This window comes from Desmodus rotundus, chromosome 5 (assembly GCF_022682495.2).
Source record: "Desmodus rotundus isolate HL8 chromosome 5, HLdesRot8A.1, whole genome shotgun sequence".
Classification (NCBI taxonomy): Eukaryota; Metazoa; Chordata; class Mammalia; order Chiroptera; family Phyllostomidae; genus Desmodus; species Desmodus rotundus.
In genome coordinates this window covers 143,233,834-143,250,212 of record NC_071391.1, presented here as the reverse complement: position 1 = coordinate 143,250,212, position 16,379 = coordinate 143,233,834, and the positions used below count along the sequence as shown (strand labels likewise).

The 16,379-nt window shown below is 40.7% G+C and overlaps 1 protein-coding gene across 7 annotated transcripts in view; it reads right to left on the bottom strand.

The window, feature by feature from the left end:
* The window catches only part of EXOC6B (exocyst complex component 6B), a 542,713-nt gene that overhangs the window by 166,235 nt on the left and 360,099 nt on the right, over positions 1-16,379 (bottom strand). For all 7 annotated transcript variants that reach the window (XM_024552690.4, XM_053923770.2, XM_045189356.3 and 4 more), the window contains one exon: positions 14,732-14,873. In XM_024552690.4, coding sequence (XP_024408458.3) covers positions 14,732-14,873 — 142 coding nt within the window. The remainder of the gene's footprint in view (positions 1-14,731; positions 14,874-16,379) is intronic.

The following is a 16,379-nucleotide window of genomic DNA, read 5'->3' as shown; positions in this document are numbered from 1 at the left end:
CTGGGGCTAATGGTGAGGTCTCTGGTTTAAAATGATTAAGATGAACTGTTTCCACTGGCTCATTTCTCCATAAAAATGCTTCTCTGGGTGTCTTCAAGTAAATCATGAGGATTAAAGAAAACTTTCAAATAATTGTTTTTTAAAGTTTCATATAAATAAAAAGTAAAAAGACTTTAGAGGTTAAGAAATTGCTGATATACTCCTTTAACTGCAAATAAATCTGATTTACCAAGTCTGGAACCAGGGTCCAGTGACAGGTATTGAGACAGATGCACGAGTACACACACACACACACACACACACGAGGTCTGTCTGGAAAAAGCCCCATCATTGCTAATATAACGAGAACGGTTTGTGCAACATCAGTGTAACCTGGCAGCCGAGAGAGGACTGGAATGTACATGTGTGAACAATGACGACTTCACTGTACTGTCAGCGGGGGCTGCAGACACCGTTGAGTGAGCATGTGTACTGTGTGGCCATCGCATTCAATATGACTGAGCAAGTACAGCAATGACTCCTCATCAAATTTTGCATTGAGCTTGAACATTCATCCACTGAAGCTATTTGGATGATTCAAAAGGCTGCAGCTATGGGCAACTGGTGATTGACAGCTTCATCACGACAATGCACCCACTCATGCATCACATCTCATGCAGAGGTTTGTGGGGAAACATCAAATCACCCAGGTAACTTGGCCCCCTTACAGCCCAGATTTGGCACCCTGTAACTTCTGGCTTTTCCCAAAACTACAATTACCTTTGAAAGAGAAGAGATTCAGAACATCAATAAGTTTCAGGAAAATATGACGGGGCAGCTGATGGCGAGTGGGAGAATTGTGAGAAGTCCCAAGGTGCCTACTTAGAAGGGGACTGAGGCATCATTGTCCTGTGTACAATGTTTCTTGTATCTTCCCCAATAAATGTCTATATTTCATATCACATGGCTGGATTCCTTCTGGACAGGCTATATAAATACGTGAGTGTGTGTATGTATACATATTTTTTCTTCTTTGAAATGGCATTTCTTAATCTTTCTGGTCCCTGAAACTTTCAAAGTGTTTAAAGTTAAAAAAAACACAAGGAATAAAACCTGAAACACCCAAAATAAAATATGGGAAGGAGTACCTAGTTTGGAATATCACTTAAAAAAAAGTGGTTCTCTCCTTTTCAAAACCATGCAGCAGAAGAATGGCCTTTCGGAAGCCACCAGCTGTTTAAGTTCAATCTCCTGCTGCCACCCTCATTCCCCAAAATATCCCCGGAAATAAAACCAGGAAGAAAAATCTGAACAATTTGAGAGAAATCAGCCATTGCCTTTATTTAGGGATGGAAGAAGGACCACATTCACCCAATAGTCCGACAGAATTTAGCGTAGTGAGAGAGTATGCCACAGAAAAAGAAGCTCAATTGGGAATTATGACCCTTTATGTAGCAGGGCCTCCATACGCACTCCTCCATTACCAATACAGCCACAAACAATCAAGGTCACAGTTGCTACCAGAAAAAGTACTTTGCGTTGGCCAGTCTCTGTAAGCCAATAGCAGAGTGATGTCTAGACAGTGATGTCTAACAAGGTTAGAGGAGCACGATCCATCTCCATTTACTTGACAAGGATGGCATCTCCGGCCACGGTGAGGAGCAGGTTGCCTGCTCTCGCCGCTCCGGTTGGCAGCATCTACTATCAGATGACCAGGTGTCTGACAACGGCCTCCAAGAGACAATGATGCCTTATCTGCTGGAATTCAAGGAACTCCAGCCCATAAACCGAAATAACTGCTGAGTGGGCACCACTCACTGACCCATGTCTGAGTAAAGCCCTTCCAGAGGGTACAGGGTCCTTCACCCATAGTCAAAGAGAAGTGACATGGCCATTTTAATGGCAGGGGAGCCTTCTGTTCAGGTCTCCATAGCAAACAAAGAAAGACACATCATAATAGCATGGCACCTAGCATGAGAAACCTATTAGACATGGGGAGACAAGAGCAAGCAAAGCAGGGCTTTTGTACTGCCTATTTTTGATGGAAGATATCTCCAGTTTGTGTTCTTCCCACATAATTTTAGTTCTGAGAATCTAAGCCCAATTGTGCTTTTAAAAAGAAGTGGTAAGGGCCTGGGAAGTGAGGGACAAAGAAGCCATATAATCCATACATTTCCGAAGAAGCTTTTACATAAGTTGACTCAGAGCTATGTGCCTGCAAATAATACCAGGCTAAGTTGCATCCTACAAATTTCCAGTGCACTTGAGTTTTAAATCTTATTTCTTGTACAGGACACCTACAGTGTTCCAGGTCTTACAGAGAAAACAAGAATGCAGAGAATGACCTGTTGATTACTCTGTGTGTGTGTGGGGGGGGGGTATGCATGTATATAGATAGAAAGATATCGGGAGGGACCCCCCCAGAAGACGAAATTATCTTCTGGAGGGTGGGCCCCTTGTGTTTCTCTCTCTCTCACACACATGTAAAATAGATGAAAAGAAGAAGTACAGGCTTCCCCTGCGCAGTGAGTGTTCTAGAAACCCATCTGTATCAGTGTATCTCCTGGCATGGTTGTGAGAGGTTGTGTTTGGCTTCAGCAAATTTTTTTGAAGCCTCTTTTCAATGTGTTTGCCCATTTCATGATGGGTGATTTTCGAGCGCACCTGCCCACACTGCGCTGAGCGCTCAGCAGTTTTTGACCAAAAACTGCATGACCCCCATGGCCCACCCTCCTATTCACCTGATCTTCCCCTGAGTGACATTTTTTGTTTCCCTGGATGAAAACTTCCTCAAGGGGAAATGTTTTGCCAATGTGGGAGAGCTGAAACGAAAAAACAGCAGAAGCACCAAAAGGCACTGATGAGTTCAAAAACTTTTGAGCAGTGGGAAAAACATCTCAATAGGTGTATTGCATCAAATGGAGAGTACTTTGAAGGTGACTGAAGTTTCAATATGTAAGAATACATAAGTTTTTATAAATAAATTCCAGTTTTTGTGGCGGTCCCCACAAATTACTAACTTAATGATTCTCCCTTGCAAATCTGTAAGTTTCACTGCAAATATTGAAACAAAATGAGAATTAGAAACAAGAATACAGAAAAAGACAGAGAAAGGGGGAAACAAATGATAAAATAAAGACCACTAGCTAAATCCCTATATATTTCCGGGAGAGAATGAAAACATTATTGTAAAGAAGAGACAGAAAATAGTTTTTCCAACTCCATTAACCAGTCAATCAACCAAAAGACAAAATTCATTAGCCGTGGGGCCTATCTCATGGAAGTTGTCTCCATCATATTAAAGCAACAACTAATCATCCGTAGATTTTTACGTGTACAGAGCACTGCAAATTATAGGGTGCAAGTTTGTTTTTCTCCATAGACAAGCTTGAAGTTGATCATCAATCTTCTTACCTTAATGTTTCTTAGATGGAAGGGAGCATAAAGAGAAAGCTTATTTTAAAACTGTAATTCAGAAAGATGAGGCAGAGGATAGATGCTAAGGGATCTGAAATGCACGATACTGGGACACACGCAGCGCCCCGCAGTAGTCTACCCACAGGGACTTTGCCTCTTTAAGCAGCGTACAGAGTCTAATAAGAGAGGCCTCTGTTATTTTTACATAACCTAGGGAGATCAGGCTTAAAATCCTACTCGGCTTAAATTTCCTCCATTTGTCTCTCATCAAATCTTACATTCTTAAGATGGCTCTCTTTTTAAGACTTGAAGAGGTAGAAAATACTTAAGCTACAATGTAAAAGGCGACCTCTGGATAAAGCATAAAAAACATACATTTTAATTGGAAAGGAAGTAACTACCAAACTTTTCACAAGAATCCCTCAGTACAGGGATCCCCAGCCTCTGGGCCACTGACCGGTACCAGTCTGGGGCGGTTTGAAAGAGGGCTGCACAGCAGGAGGTGACCTTATTTGTAACGCACTTGAATCAACCCGAAACCACATCTCCCCACCCCCTGGTCCATGGAAAAACTGTCTTCCATGAAACCGGTCCCTGGTGCCAAAACGGTTGGGGACTGCTGCCTTAGTAGGAAACGGTGCCATTTGCTACGATGATTTAAGGTTTACAAAATTAATTTTATAGAGTCAACTTCTCCTCTTTAAACCTCTTTCTACCAGTACTCATGTCCTAATAACCAAGTTTCCAAATAAATGTATTCGTATTCTGTAGTCTCTCTTGAAATCCAGGGCTGCTTACCTCGTGTGTTTCATCGTGGCAACTCTGACTTAACCCACAACAGCCCTGACGTCTCCACTGGGCACTACAGCGCTTCAGGTCTTGGTTAGCTTGACTTTCTTCCTAAACCAATACTATACAGAAGCAAAAGGTATAAAGCAGACTCGGAGACAATCCTACCTTAAGGATTACATAGAGAGTTAATTTGAGAAGAAAATTGTTGACCTTAGTGAAAATTAATACACAGTAACCTCATTTAAAATAGTCTGGGAGTTAGAAGAGACAACTGTCATGCATTTCCAGCCCAGTACCCCTGCTGCTGCCGCTGCTGACAATGACGGGGAAAATGAGGATGCAGCCAGCAGTTACTGTGTTTTACTTTGTGTAATTACTCAGTTACCACAAGTTTATCAGAGAGGTACACCTGCAACTTCACTTTACAAATGAAGAAACTGGGGTTTAGAGCAGTTAAGGATGCACACATTACTAAAATGAAGATCCAGGTTTCAAAGGCCAGTCTGTTGGGTTCTATCACCGATGACATTAATTATGTACTATACAGCTGATACATTGAGAATTGACTGTTGGTGGCAAAGATGGCTTTATCATCCACAGAAGTTGGTGGTAAGGATATGTGTACTAAAGTTACCAATCATTTACTGGTCATTTGTACATCTTCCTAAGAGGATAATACTTAGGATTCTGACTACATCCCAGGTTGTCTTGCTACTCATATCACATGACATCATCCCCAGCTACTTCCTGCTTATGTCTCCTCTCTTTCACAGAGCTGACCAAAGAGATCGAGACATTGAGGTAGTTGCCAATTAAGTCATTTTTACTCATTCAATAAATATTTATTAATATGTCAGGCACTGTTCTAGGTGCTAAGGAGACAGGAATGAGCAGGAGAGACATGATCCCAGACCTAACTGATCTATTACTTACCTTTCACTTGGAGTCTATGAAACCCAGATATTTAAAATAAGCCCTCCTTTATTCCTGCACGAGGTTGAATAGATTTTTGTTCCTTGCAAGTAAATATACTTTAAGATGGGTTGTTAGGTATCAAGCTGGCAAACCAAAGTCTTTAGGGTCAAAGTCAAATGCTTGGAGTTGGTTGGCAGGTGACAGCAGGGAGAAGGGCACCGGCACCTCCCAGGATGGGAAGCTGGCAGTCTGTGGGCTGTGGCAGCCAAGCCCATAATTAAGGCGTTATCTTAAGTCACCTAAGAACATGTTCCCACTGAGAGTGAAGTGTTGGAGGACTATGTTGTGCTACCACTGATCACTTTTTAAAAATGAAGGATACAAGTCATGTGAAAGCTTTTAACAACCCTGGGCAACTTACAGTGAAAATGGGCAAACTCTCTGGTCCTTGCTAGTGCATAAAGGTCCCGAATCTAAGAAAACATAGAATCATCATGAGGCTCCATGTAATTCCTCTCTGTCTACAGCTGGGTAGCTGAGTGAAGTAAAAATCTAGTGCATAGACACTAGATTTTTCAGGTTATGACTCAGTACACCAGCTGTCTGCATCATCTCACCTTGTTTCCGTGATAAAGGCTAGGGTACCGAGGGAAAGCGTGGAACCCTGATTTCCCAGCCTTCCCCCAAATGCTGTCCACTGCATCCTCCTTGACATAAGAGGAGCACTCGGCTCTGTTATGGTCTTTTATTGAATCCTGTCCTGTGACTAGGACCTAAACAACATGGGCTCAAGGGTGGCATGCAAAATAAGAGGGAAGAAAAGAACTGAATTATATCCAGGAGGAAATGTAGGAGTTTTTTTAGGGACTCTCAGCAAAAACAGAGAAGACATGTGGATATGCATATTGCACCACTCGTTCAGGGACGACTAAACATAATCTTGACTGACAAATTAATTACTACAGGGCACTTCACTAGGGAAGCTTGATTTGATGCACTAGCTAGTAGTTACTTTAATAGTTTGCTCGGTTGACTGGTGCAGATTTGAGTTTAGCACTGGCTTAGCTGTTATTCAAGGCCAGAACCCCTTTTGCATAATATAAACTTCAAAGGCTGCGAGAGAAGAATGATAGTAAGGACCTGTCACATGTGCTTTCCGTATGTTGCTCACCAGGGTCCTGAGGACCCTCTTCTCTCCCTCACATCAGGAACAGATTGGTAAAGGAATGCCTGAAGCCCTAGGAGAGACTCTCATGGGGAGTGACCAGAGGTGGATTCCTAACTATATGGAATTGGAGAGTCTAGGATCGCTGAGCTCAAGTAATGCACAAAATCAAAATAAGAGTACAGTTATCCCAATGGGCAGTTGTTTGGGCCTTAGTACTTACAGTTCAGAGAGACTGCTTTATAAAGACTCATCAGTTCATAAGTTCCAGCGGCAAAATCGTAAGCAAGCTGATTAAGATTTGCCTGATTAGCACTGGCTAAACATCTCACACCTGAGGCAAGGGAAGCCTGCTATACCACAAAGGACTTGCAGCCATTGATTTTCGTGTATACAAAGAGATGGAAATGCTCAGACTTCCCAGGAACTCCTGGGTCCTGAATGTGAACCCAAACTAATTCTCTAGGGCTGCAGAAAGCTTTCTGACCTTTCAGTTGGAGTAGGAACTTATGTAAGTTCAGTAATAATGGTGTTCTATCTTATATCACAGTAGGCTCAGTGAGATCATGAATCTGCCCCCGAGTTGTCTCCCTGCATCCTGAATTTAGGCAGATTCTCACACTGCTTTCCTGACCTGTAAAGTGAGGTTGTTATGGTAAGAATGGTGGAACACAAGGCTTTGGAGCCCTTGCTTCTTTCCAAAGTAGTAAACTTAGGCCAGATTAACTAGATCATCAAAGAACCAAGAGAATTTGGCAAGATGTATCCTGTTGCTTTTCTGTTCAAGGACTCAGTTTATTCTGTGCAAAAGACTAATGAATCCTGGGAAATGATGGATTACACTAAATTTAAATAGATGCAATTGCTGCTTCACTTCCTTGTACCCAAATGTGCCCTGGATTTGGCCTAATGATGTTATATTTTTAATATACCAATCTTGTAAATAATTTAGAAATCCGAGAACATAACTAAAACCTGAAAATATTAACATTAGAAACCATGAAAGAGTGGAGTACGAAGAAAATAAGAAAACACATAAAAACATATGGATAAATAAATGAGAACTGTAATAAATAAAATTTCCATGGCTGTTCACACATGATTTCATGTATATTATCTGAATTTGTAACAATGCTATGAGACAAACATAGCAGTGAGCAGTATTTCTAGTTTATTGATGGATTCAGGGAGGTCAGATGAGTTGAGTCATTCACTCCCATGGCTTAAATTATCACACAGAAATGTGCCAAAAGTCCCAAGCCATCTCTATGGATGATTACTGCAACGGCCTTACAACTGGTCTCTGAGGCTCCTGCTAAATTGCAGAGTACCGTCTAAACACACAGATGCAATAAAATCATTCTCCTACTTAAAATCTATAGTGTCCTATTTTATCCCCAGCCTCCAGCATGGTACTCTGTATAGAGTAGGGACTCTACATATATTTGTTGAATAAGCAAACAGATTACTGAATTAATGCTATTAACAAGCAGCTGAGCTGGAGTGTGAGCCTAGACCTCCTTATTTAGATTACACAAAGAGAAAGCTTAGGAAATGACAGCTCCAGACGCAGACTGAAAAACCCACTGCATGAATGATGCAGTGGTCCACGTCTGACCAAGGAGCTAAGCATTAAGCTACTGAGACTTGCTAGTATTTAAAATCCAAGATCCAGTGCTCTGATATCCAAAACCAAATATAAGACACAAACGAATGAAGATGTAAGATGAAATTCATGCAAAGCAGAAATTATCAGAGGACACTGTCAATTCTGAAGTGAATGAAATATTTTTGTCATATCTAAATTTCTAGTAACATCCACCTTAAAGGTTCAGTCGCCCTCCAGGAAGAATTACTGACAACACTCCTGTTAGGTGACGGTGCCCTAAGCAGTAGTTACCATCTCTGGGAAACAGCAGAGCTAACTGACTGACTGCTTGCAAAAGCACAAAGCTGAGAATTAGACAATCACCAGTTCTGGATCATACCTTTTAAGATAACCACAGAAGTCAGACAGACAACCAATAAGAAAAACCCGATTTCTTATACCAAATAAAAGGGCATCTCCAAATCTAACTGATTCACAAACTACAGACAAAGGTTTGAGTAGTCTGTAAAAGACCTTCTGAGAGCTGCTAAATATTTATTAACTGCTGTTGCTGCTGCTGCTGCTGCTGCTACTGATGATGATAATAGGAGAAACTACTCCTTACTGCAAATTCTTACTGCATTTATTTCATGGATCGACAAGAACATGAAATAAACCCTTTACTGCATTATCTTGTTTAATTCTGACCCCATCTCTGTGATATTATCATTCCTACTTCACAAGCGGGGCTGGCTGTGACACACGGTCACACTAAAAGTAAGTGGTAACTTGCATCTGTCTTGTCTAGCCGCCTCTGAAACCCATGTCCTGGATGACACACTATACCGGCTGCGTATCTCAGGCTCATGGAATGCATATAGTTTTTCTATATATTTGGGATTGAAGACAGTGGCAGCCCAGGCTTCAGAGTCAAACCCTCAAGAACATCACATTCTATCTTGTCCGGAGTTTGATTTCTTTTGGGGCCGATGTAGTTCTTCCAAGGACTCACAGACAATAGGCAAAATACCTCACGCACACACCACTGTGTAGAAAGATGTAAGTGTTAATTATCTTGTCATTTGGGGCTGCTTTTATACGCCTCTGTATAGTTACTTGAATCTTATGTATCATTTCTTTAAGATTTTTTTATAGACCACTGAGCATCTAAAAGAAAAAAAAATGAGGGGGGTGGTATAGCAAAAGACAGAATAGAATTCTTCTTTTAAAGTAAAATAAATGTCCATGGAAAGTTTCTTGACAGACAAATTACTGCCAATTAGAAATGAAACATTAAATTCTAAATCAATGAAACTTAGTGTCTCCACAATATATTAGAAAAAAATTTCAGTGGTAATATAGTTATAGTTATAGTTAATATAGCTTACACATGTTAGCTTCAAGCTAATCCTGCCTGAAAGGCTATTACAAATATTGAACAGCTTTTCAGATAAGATACTGGCTCTCTGCAACCCCATTTGCAAGGTTAACAAACTCATTTATGTTTCCATCTTTTCATTAAATGATCTCTCACCTCTTAGTCTTAACTGAAAACTGTCTCTCATGCTAAGGATGCCAATTCAAATAAAATTTAATTCAGAATCAGGCCATACGATGGGCATTTTCCTTCCTCATCAGTGCTTCTCCCAAACCATCACTCCCCCTCCTCAAGGCCCCTATATTTAGCTTTATCACCCTCTGTCTCTCTCTTTTTGCTCTATCAAAAATGCAGTCCTGCAGTCATTCCCAATCATTCGTCAGACTTTGTTGTTTAACCAAGAGCATTTGTTGGTTGCCTAATCCAAAGTCCTTTTCTTCCTTTTCATCACACCACAATGAAGTTCTATGCTTTCATCCAAACTCAGAAGAATGATTTCAAACTCAACATCAAAAATCAATCTTGATTGGTCCAGCTAATCATTAGGTTTTTATTCTCCCGGTAAATAATTGGTTAAGACAGAGGGATGTAAAATAATTTTGGCCAGCTAGATGCATAGAATCTGGTAAATGGATTCCTGAAACAATTCTGTGGCTGCTGGATATTATTATGTCTGGATGTAATGCCTGGAATTGTACTTATTTCTGAATGATGAACTTATGGTGATTTTCCCCCCAAAATTTTCCATAAAGGGCAGGTATGATTTCTATAAAAAATAAAATTTAAAAAAAAGTTGAAAAGATGTTCATTTATTCTCTTACAGGTCATAATAGAGTAATATAGGACTTGTTTTCCCACCGTAAAAACAACTAGAAAACTGGAGGATGCATCTGGAAGAATGGCTTTAGATACTAGACAACAGTCGATGCAGGACTGGGATCCTGGAAAGAGGGAAAACGAACGAGGTGAGCATGGCAGTTTCCAGGCTAAGATGCAGAGGTGGCAAAGGGAGGGAGCCCAAACGAAGCATAGGTAGTCCGAGTCAAGAGTCAGAGACTGTGGTCCAGCATGCCAAGGCAACTAGGATTGTCAGGGCCAACTACCAGTGAGGACTCAGGAAGACTAGAGCACTCGGGAAACCTAGGGAAGTGTACCGCTGAATATTTGGCAGAGTGCTAATATGTGCAAGCACGGGAAGAAACTACCCACGGCTGGGGAAAGAACCACCAGAAATGAACAGGCACAACAGTTTGTGGAGCTCTTATAGAGCTGGGAATACTTTGTGTTACCACCAAGCCAGAGCTGAAAGATCTCAAGCTACCTGGGCGTGGCGTACAGTTCTTCAAAGGGCACTGCTTTAGATTTGGGTTTATATAAGACCCAGACAAAAGGCTGCTCTGAATCCACTATAAACTTAAAAGCAAGTCTTGAAAGGATCCAACCAATTTGAAGTAATGTAAATGCAGGTCAGAATAAAATGTAATACCATTTAAACTAATACATACTAATACAACAACTTAAAATGTAAAGGCATCAGGGCTTCTCCCTGTGGCCTCTCCACATGAGCTGGTTTGAGTCCCTCCCAGCAGAGAGGCCTCGCGGTAGTTAGATTGTCACACAGCAGCTAGCTGAGACATGCAGGCTGCACTGCCTTTTATGACCTAACGACAGAAGTCACAAGGCCACTTCTGCCACATTCTGTTGGACACAGTCAAGTCACAAGCTTTCCCAGATTCAAAGGAAGGGGAATTGCCACATCCTCTTCCAAACCATGTTGTCTGACAAGGTCCGGACATGGAAAGAAGGAACTCAAGGAATCCATCTTTCTGGAGGAGAATGTGGCATACGAAGGGGGGCGGTAATGTTCCTGGGATTGCTTTTAGTAACTTCCTTGTTGATATTATTCATGGTCTTACTTTGAACCTTGATTCCCTTGAGAACACGCCATGAGGAGAAAGAGGCTCGAACCTTGAGGGAACTTCTGAAGGGACAACTAGTTCTCCCCAGACTACTGAATCATGCCCAAAATTGTTTAAACAATGTGTTTATAAACCTGAGTAAGAAATTATCCCCTCTAATGAAATAGCCCCTGAATGTCTAAAAGTTGGTGGAGAACAGCCCCTCCTTTACCTTAAATAAGAATATATATCAATTAGACAGCCATAGAAATAAGAAAAGCTGGTTAGCTATTAAGCATATAGAAACAGTTACTATGAAGTTAAAGTTTATAGTACACAGAGAAACATTGAAGTTAAAGTTTATAGTACACAGAGAAACATTTTAGACAGAAAAAGATAGATAGCTAAGTTAGATATCACAAAGGACTTATTGCCTCTGCTCAATCTACCATATACTTTTGCCTTATGAACAATTTCTGAAAATGTCTAATCGTCTGATTTATAACTCTCTTAGTTAAAATAATCTTTGTTCACTATAACTGAATCTATGGAAACTTTGGTCAAAACAATCTTTGTTTAATATAATTATATCCATGGAAACTTTCGTACTTTTCATGGTTACCTTTGTATTGATGTTTCTGCTTAACTGATCATGTTATACACTTGCAAATGTTAATCTATGCCAAAAAGGAAAATATAAAAATCCATTTGTACTTGCAATAAACGGAACAGAGCTTCACTGTCCTCTGAGGCGTGATGTCGTCTGTCTCCCATCGCCAACGCCTTACCCACCTTTCAGGAACCCCTGGACCCTGCTGCGACTGGACCGCGGCAGGGAATTAGATGTCACTTCTTTTTATTTTTTAATTAAATCTTTATTGTATTTTTTTTCCATTACCTTTTAGTCCCGTTATACCCCTCTCCCCCGGCAATCATCACACTGTTGTCCATGTCCATGAGTCCTTTTTCCTTTTTGCTCAATTCCTCTGTCCCCTAACCTCTGTCTCTCCACACCTCCCCCCAACACTAAGCTATCATTTCTTAATGAGATAATGGCAAGGGTGGAGAAAAACGTGGGAATGGACATGCTGTTGTTCACGTCTTGGAACAAAGTAATCACAGTGTATATCTGTGGTGCAGACCTCCTGGTGACAAATTTTCTGAACTTTGTTTAGTTGCAAATGTCTTTATTTTATCTTCATTTTTGAAGGCTACTTTTCCAATGACAAGTTTCAGACCACTAGGCTTTTTCTTCCTCTCAGTACTTTATGCATGCTCTCGTGCCGCGGAGTTTGCACTGTTGCTGATAAGCAGTGAGCAGTGCCTCTTATCACTGCTCTCCATTATGTAATGTGTCTTTCCTTTTTTGGCTGCTCTTAAGATTTTCTTTCTTTTTTGCTAGAAATATGACCATAATGTACCTGAGTGTGACTTTGTTTTTCCTGGTAAAGATTTGTTGAGCTTTTTGAGTCAGTAGATTAGCCTTTTTTATCAAACCTAAAGAAATTCAGCCATGCATTATGCCCATCTTTTCTTTTAAATTACTAAATATATTTTTAATGAGATTCTTAAAGGAATCTATCCCTAAAGGAAGCTATTTCCAACATTTGTGTCCTCAGTGGGTCTGTTTCTATTGCCTGTTTTTTCTCCTGTTATGGATCACATTTTCCTGCTTCTTTACATAACAAATTGTAGCTTTTTACTGTGAAATTGTGGCTGCTATGTGGTTAAGAGTCTGAATTTTTGTGTGTTTGCTCATCTTCAAGGACTATTGAGTTTTGTTTTGGCAGGCAGGTATTTTATTGGCAGATCACCTCTATCTTGTTGAGTCATGTAATCAGGCTTTGTTAGGGTGAATCACGGATAGCTCTTATTCTACAGCTTAAGCAGCACTCTTAAAATCTAACATTCTGAGGTCTCACTGAATGCACAAGGTCTTTAGCTGGTCTCTCCACTCTGATGTCTCCAGGCACTCTGTACCCTCTGGCATTCCTATTCAGCTCACAGATCCTCAGTGGCTGTTCTGTGCCAAACCTCACAAAGTTTCATCCCGCACACAGCAACTTAGTTTCTGACCATAGACTCACAGGCTCTCTAACACAGATTTCTGGAGCTAGTTCTCTAAACAACTCCCTGTTCTCTAGTTCTTTGCCCAAATCCCAGCTGCCTCACCAACCCTATCTGCCAATCTCATTTTATCTGTGTAAAACACTCCTTTTTATCTGGGACCTACTTTCCTGTGCGGCTCTTTGGATAGTGGCCCCGGACAGAAAGTGGGAGTGAATGACAAGCTTGCCCTGTGCATGTCTCCTCTCTAGAGGATTGTGACTTTGTGCAGTTGCTGTCCGTCGCATGAAAGGAGTTGCTTCATATATTTTATTCAGTTTTGCAGTCGTTTACGGAATGAGGGTACCTTTGATACCTGTTACTCTGTGGTGGGTGGAACTGGAAGTCTTCATTAGCTAATTAACTAATTAATTACAAATAGCATAGCCAATAAATAAAATCTTAATTTCCAGCCATCAAAATCAACCAAGGAAAACCAACAAGCAGTAAAAATAAAAAGACGGGGCAGAAGTATTAGCAGATTCATGGAATTTTCTACTATTTTAATTTTCTTAGAATCAGAAAAGTCATTTCGAGTCACATCATGTGGGTTCATTTTCACTGTTTGCTGACAGCGCAGTGACCACCACCACACCCTCCCTTCCCTCCTCCCCCCTCCCCGCTGCCGAGCCTTGTGTTCAACACCAGGTGAATGATTCACAATGAGTCAACTAAGCCAACAAGGATGCCCCGCTTTCCAGTGGACAAACACTCAATCTCCCGTCACCCTAAGGGTGGGAGGCAACCACACACCCGTATTCTGACCAATGAGGCACACAGGTAAGTTTGTTGGCAGTCTCCTGAAAAGGTGTGTATTTTCTTAGTAAAAGGAATAGGTGAGACTGGCCTCTTTTTCCTGTCTCTTCTCACTCTAACACAGATGAGGAGGAGAAGTCCACATGCTAAGAGGTATGGGAGAGGGGAGGGAACCAAAGAGCCTGGGCCTTGGTGACATCAACGAGCAACTAAATCAATTCAGAAACTCACAGCCTCTGAGAAGAAAAAGAAAACTTATTTGTTTAAACCCCACTGTTGAAGGTTTTCTGTTTCTATCTGTACTAGAAAGCATGTCTGACTGATAAATAAAACATTTGTCCTTTAGACTAAGATGGGTTTGCAAGTAGCATGTAAAAATAGCTTTAAAATAAAACATAAAAAGAAAATGGTTGGAAACTACACTCTTTTGAAATCTTTGAACTAATCAGGTTTTCCTCAGTGTCTATTAAATGCATGTCTGCCTTATATCACCCGCTAGATTGAAAAATGCCTTGTGGCCGGGGATCTTCTATGTTCTACATACGGGCCTAGCAGTTTTGTGTGCTTCAGTGAGCTGGCTGATGCACTATTTCTAGGCAACCTTTAAGTTATTTCCGTCATCTAGGTATTCTTTGACTTCATCAGGAACAAAGACCTCATAGATTTAGAACATTTTTTTCCACAGAAGCGGACATGCAGGCAAAACAAACAAGCAAAGGGATGGCTCCCTGCCTTACGTTCACATTCTCTGACATCCAAGTTGAACTGCTGTAATGCTCCCAAGGTAAGCTGCCTTACTTCAGCCTCCAGCAGAAGTTGCATCAGGGACGTGGCTAAATGCTTGCAAGCTGACATGCATGCTGTCTGAGCCACCTTTCCCTGAAACACAAGAATGTAAACCACAATGTTAGTAGATTAAAATGAAATTCCAACAAAATTATTTTTTTAATTAGGCATGTCTTTAAGGTTTTCATCATAATACCCTTACATTCAAATCACATGGGAGTTCGCAGTGCCTGACGGCAATCACCTTAAACACTAGCTTCATCATCACCAGTTATGCAGCTAGAACACCAAGTTAAAATCCATAAAGCCCAGCTTCAGGAGCACTTTTTTCCCTAAGTCAACAGATAAACAATATCCAAAATCTTAAACCAAGAAGAAACTTTCCCACAGAGAATAAATTTCAAACAGTCCTTTCAAAACAAACATAATTCTTAAAAAAACAAATGTAAGCAATATTCCCTAACTTACCTAAGAAACCAAAGTCTTTACTACTTAATGATTTAACATATAAAGTGAAAAGAATGAAAAAGGTTTTCTGAAAAAATTATTAAAAGGATGAATTTTGTTTTTTTTAAATAAACACTGAGGTTTATGAACATAAATTCTAAACTAATTTTTAAAATGTGATATTGAAAGCTTACTATCTTCTTTAAAGTATTCGAACACTTTATAATTCCTGAATTACATCTTAGCCCCAGGTCTAGGTCACACATCAAACTGTCCAGAAAGTATCCAGCCATGTACTATGAGAAACGGAGACATTTATTGAAGAAGATACAGGAAACATTGCACACAGGACAAGGACTCCTCAGTCCCCTTCAAAGTAGTCACCTTGGGATGTCACACAGTTCTCCCAATCGCCATCTACTGGCCCATGATATTTTCCTGAATCTCATTGATGGTCTGAAATCTCTTCCCTTTCAAAGGTGATTTTAGTTTTCGGAAAAGCCAGAAGTCACAGGGCACCAAATGTGGGCTGTAGGTGGGCAGAGTCCCCTGGCTGATTTGATGTTTCATCAAAAAAACTCTGCACAAGACATGATGTGTGAGTGGGCACATTGTTGTGATGAAGCTGCCAGTCACCAGTTGCCCATAGCTGCAGCCTTCTGAATCATCTGAATAGTTTCCATGGAGGAATGTTCAAGCTTAATGCAAAGTTTGGTGCAGATTTTTTGCTCCACTCAGTTATTTTGAATGTGACAGCCACACAGTGCACATGCTCAGTCGACGGCGTCTAGCACCCCCACTGACTAGTAGAGTGAAGTCGTCATTGTTCACACATGTGCATTCCAGTCCACTCTCCTTGGCTGGCAGGTTACACTGATGTTGCACAAACTGTTCTCATTATTTTAACAATGGTTGGACCTTTCCAGGACAGACTTTGTATATCCACTTTCTTCAGATATACATGTGTATCCTGTGTATTTCTGTTATTTACCATCACTATCTATTCTGAAAAACAGGGTGACATGTGTCTTAAAGAGTCTGAGTTCTGAAATTAGTCAGTGGATCCTTCTTTTCTGAAATTATGAAATATTTCAGCATGTGAAAAATTACATGATGAGCACTCATGTATCCACTAAATACTGCAAATATAAC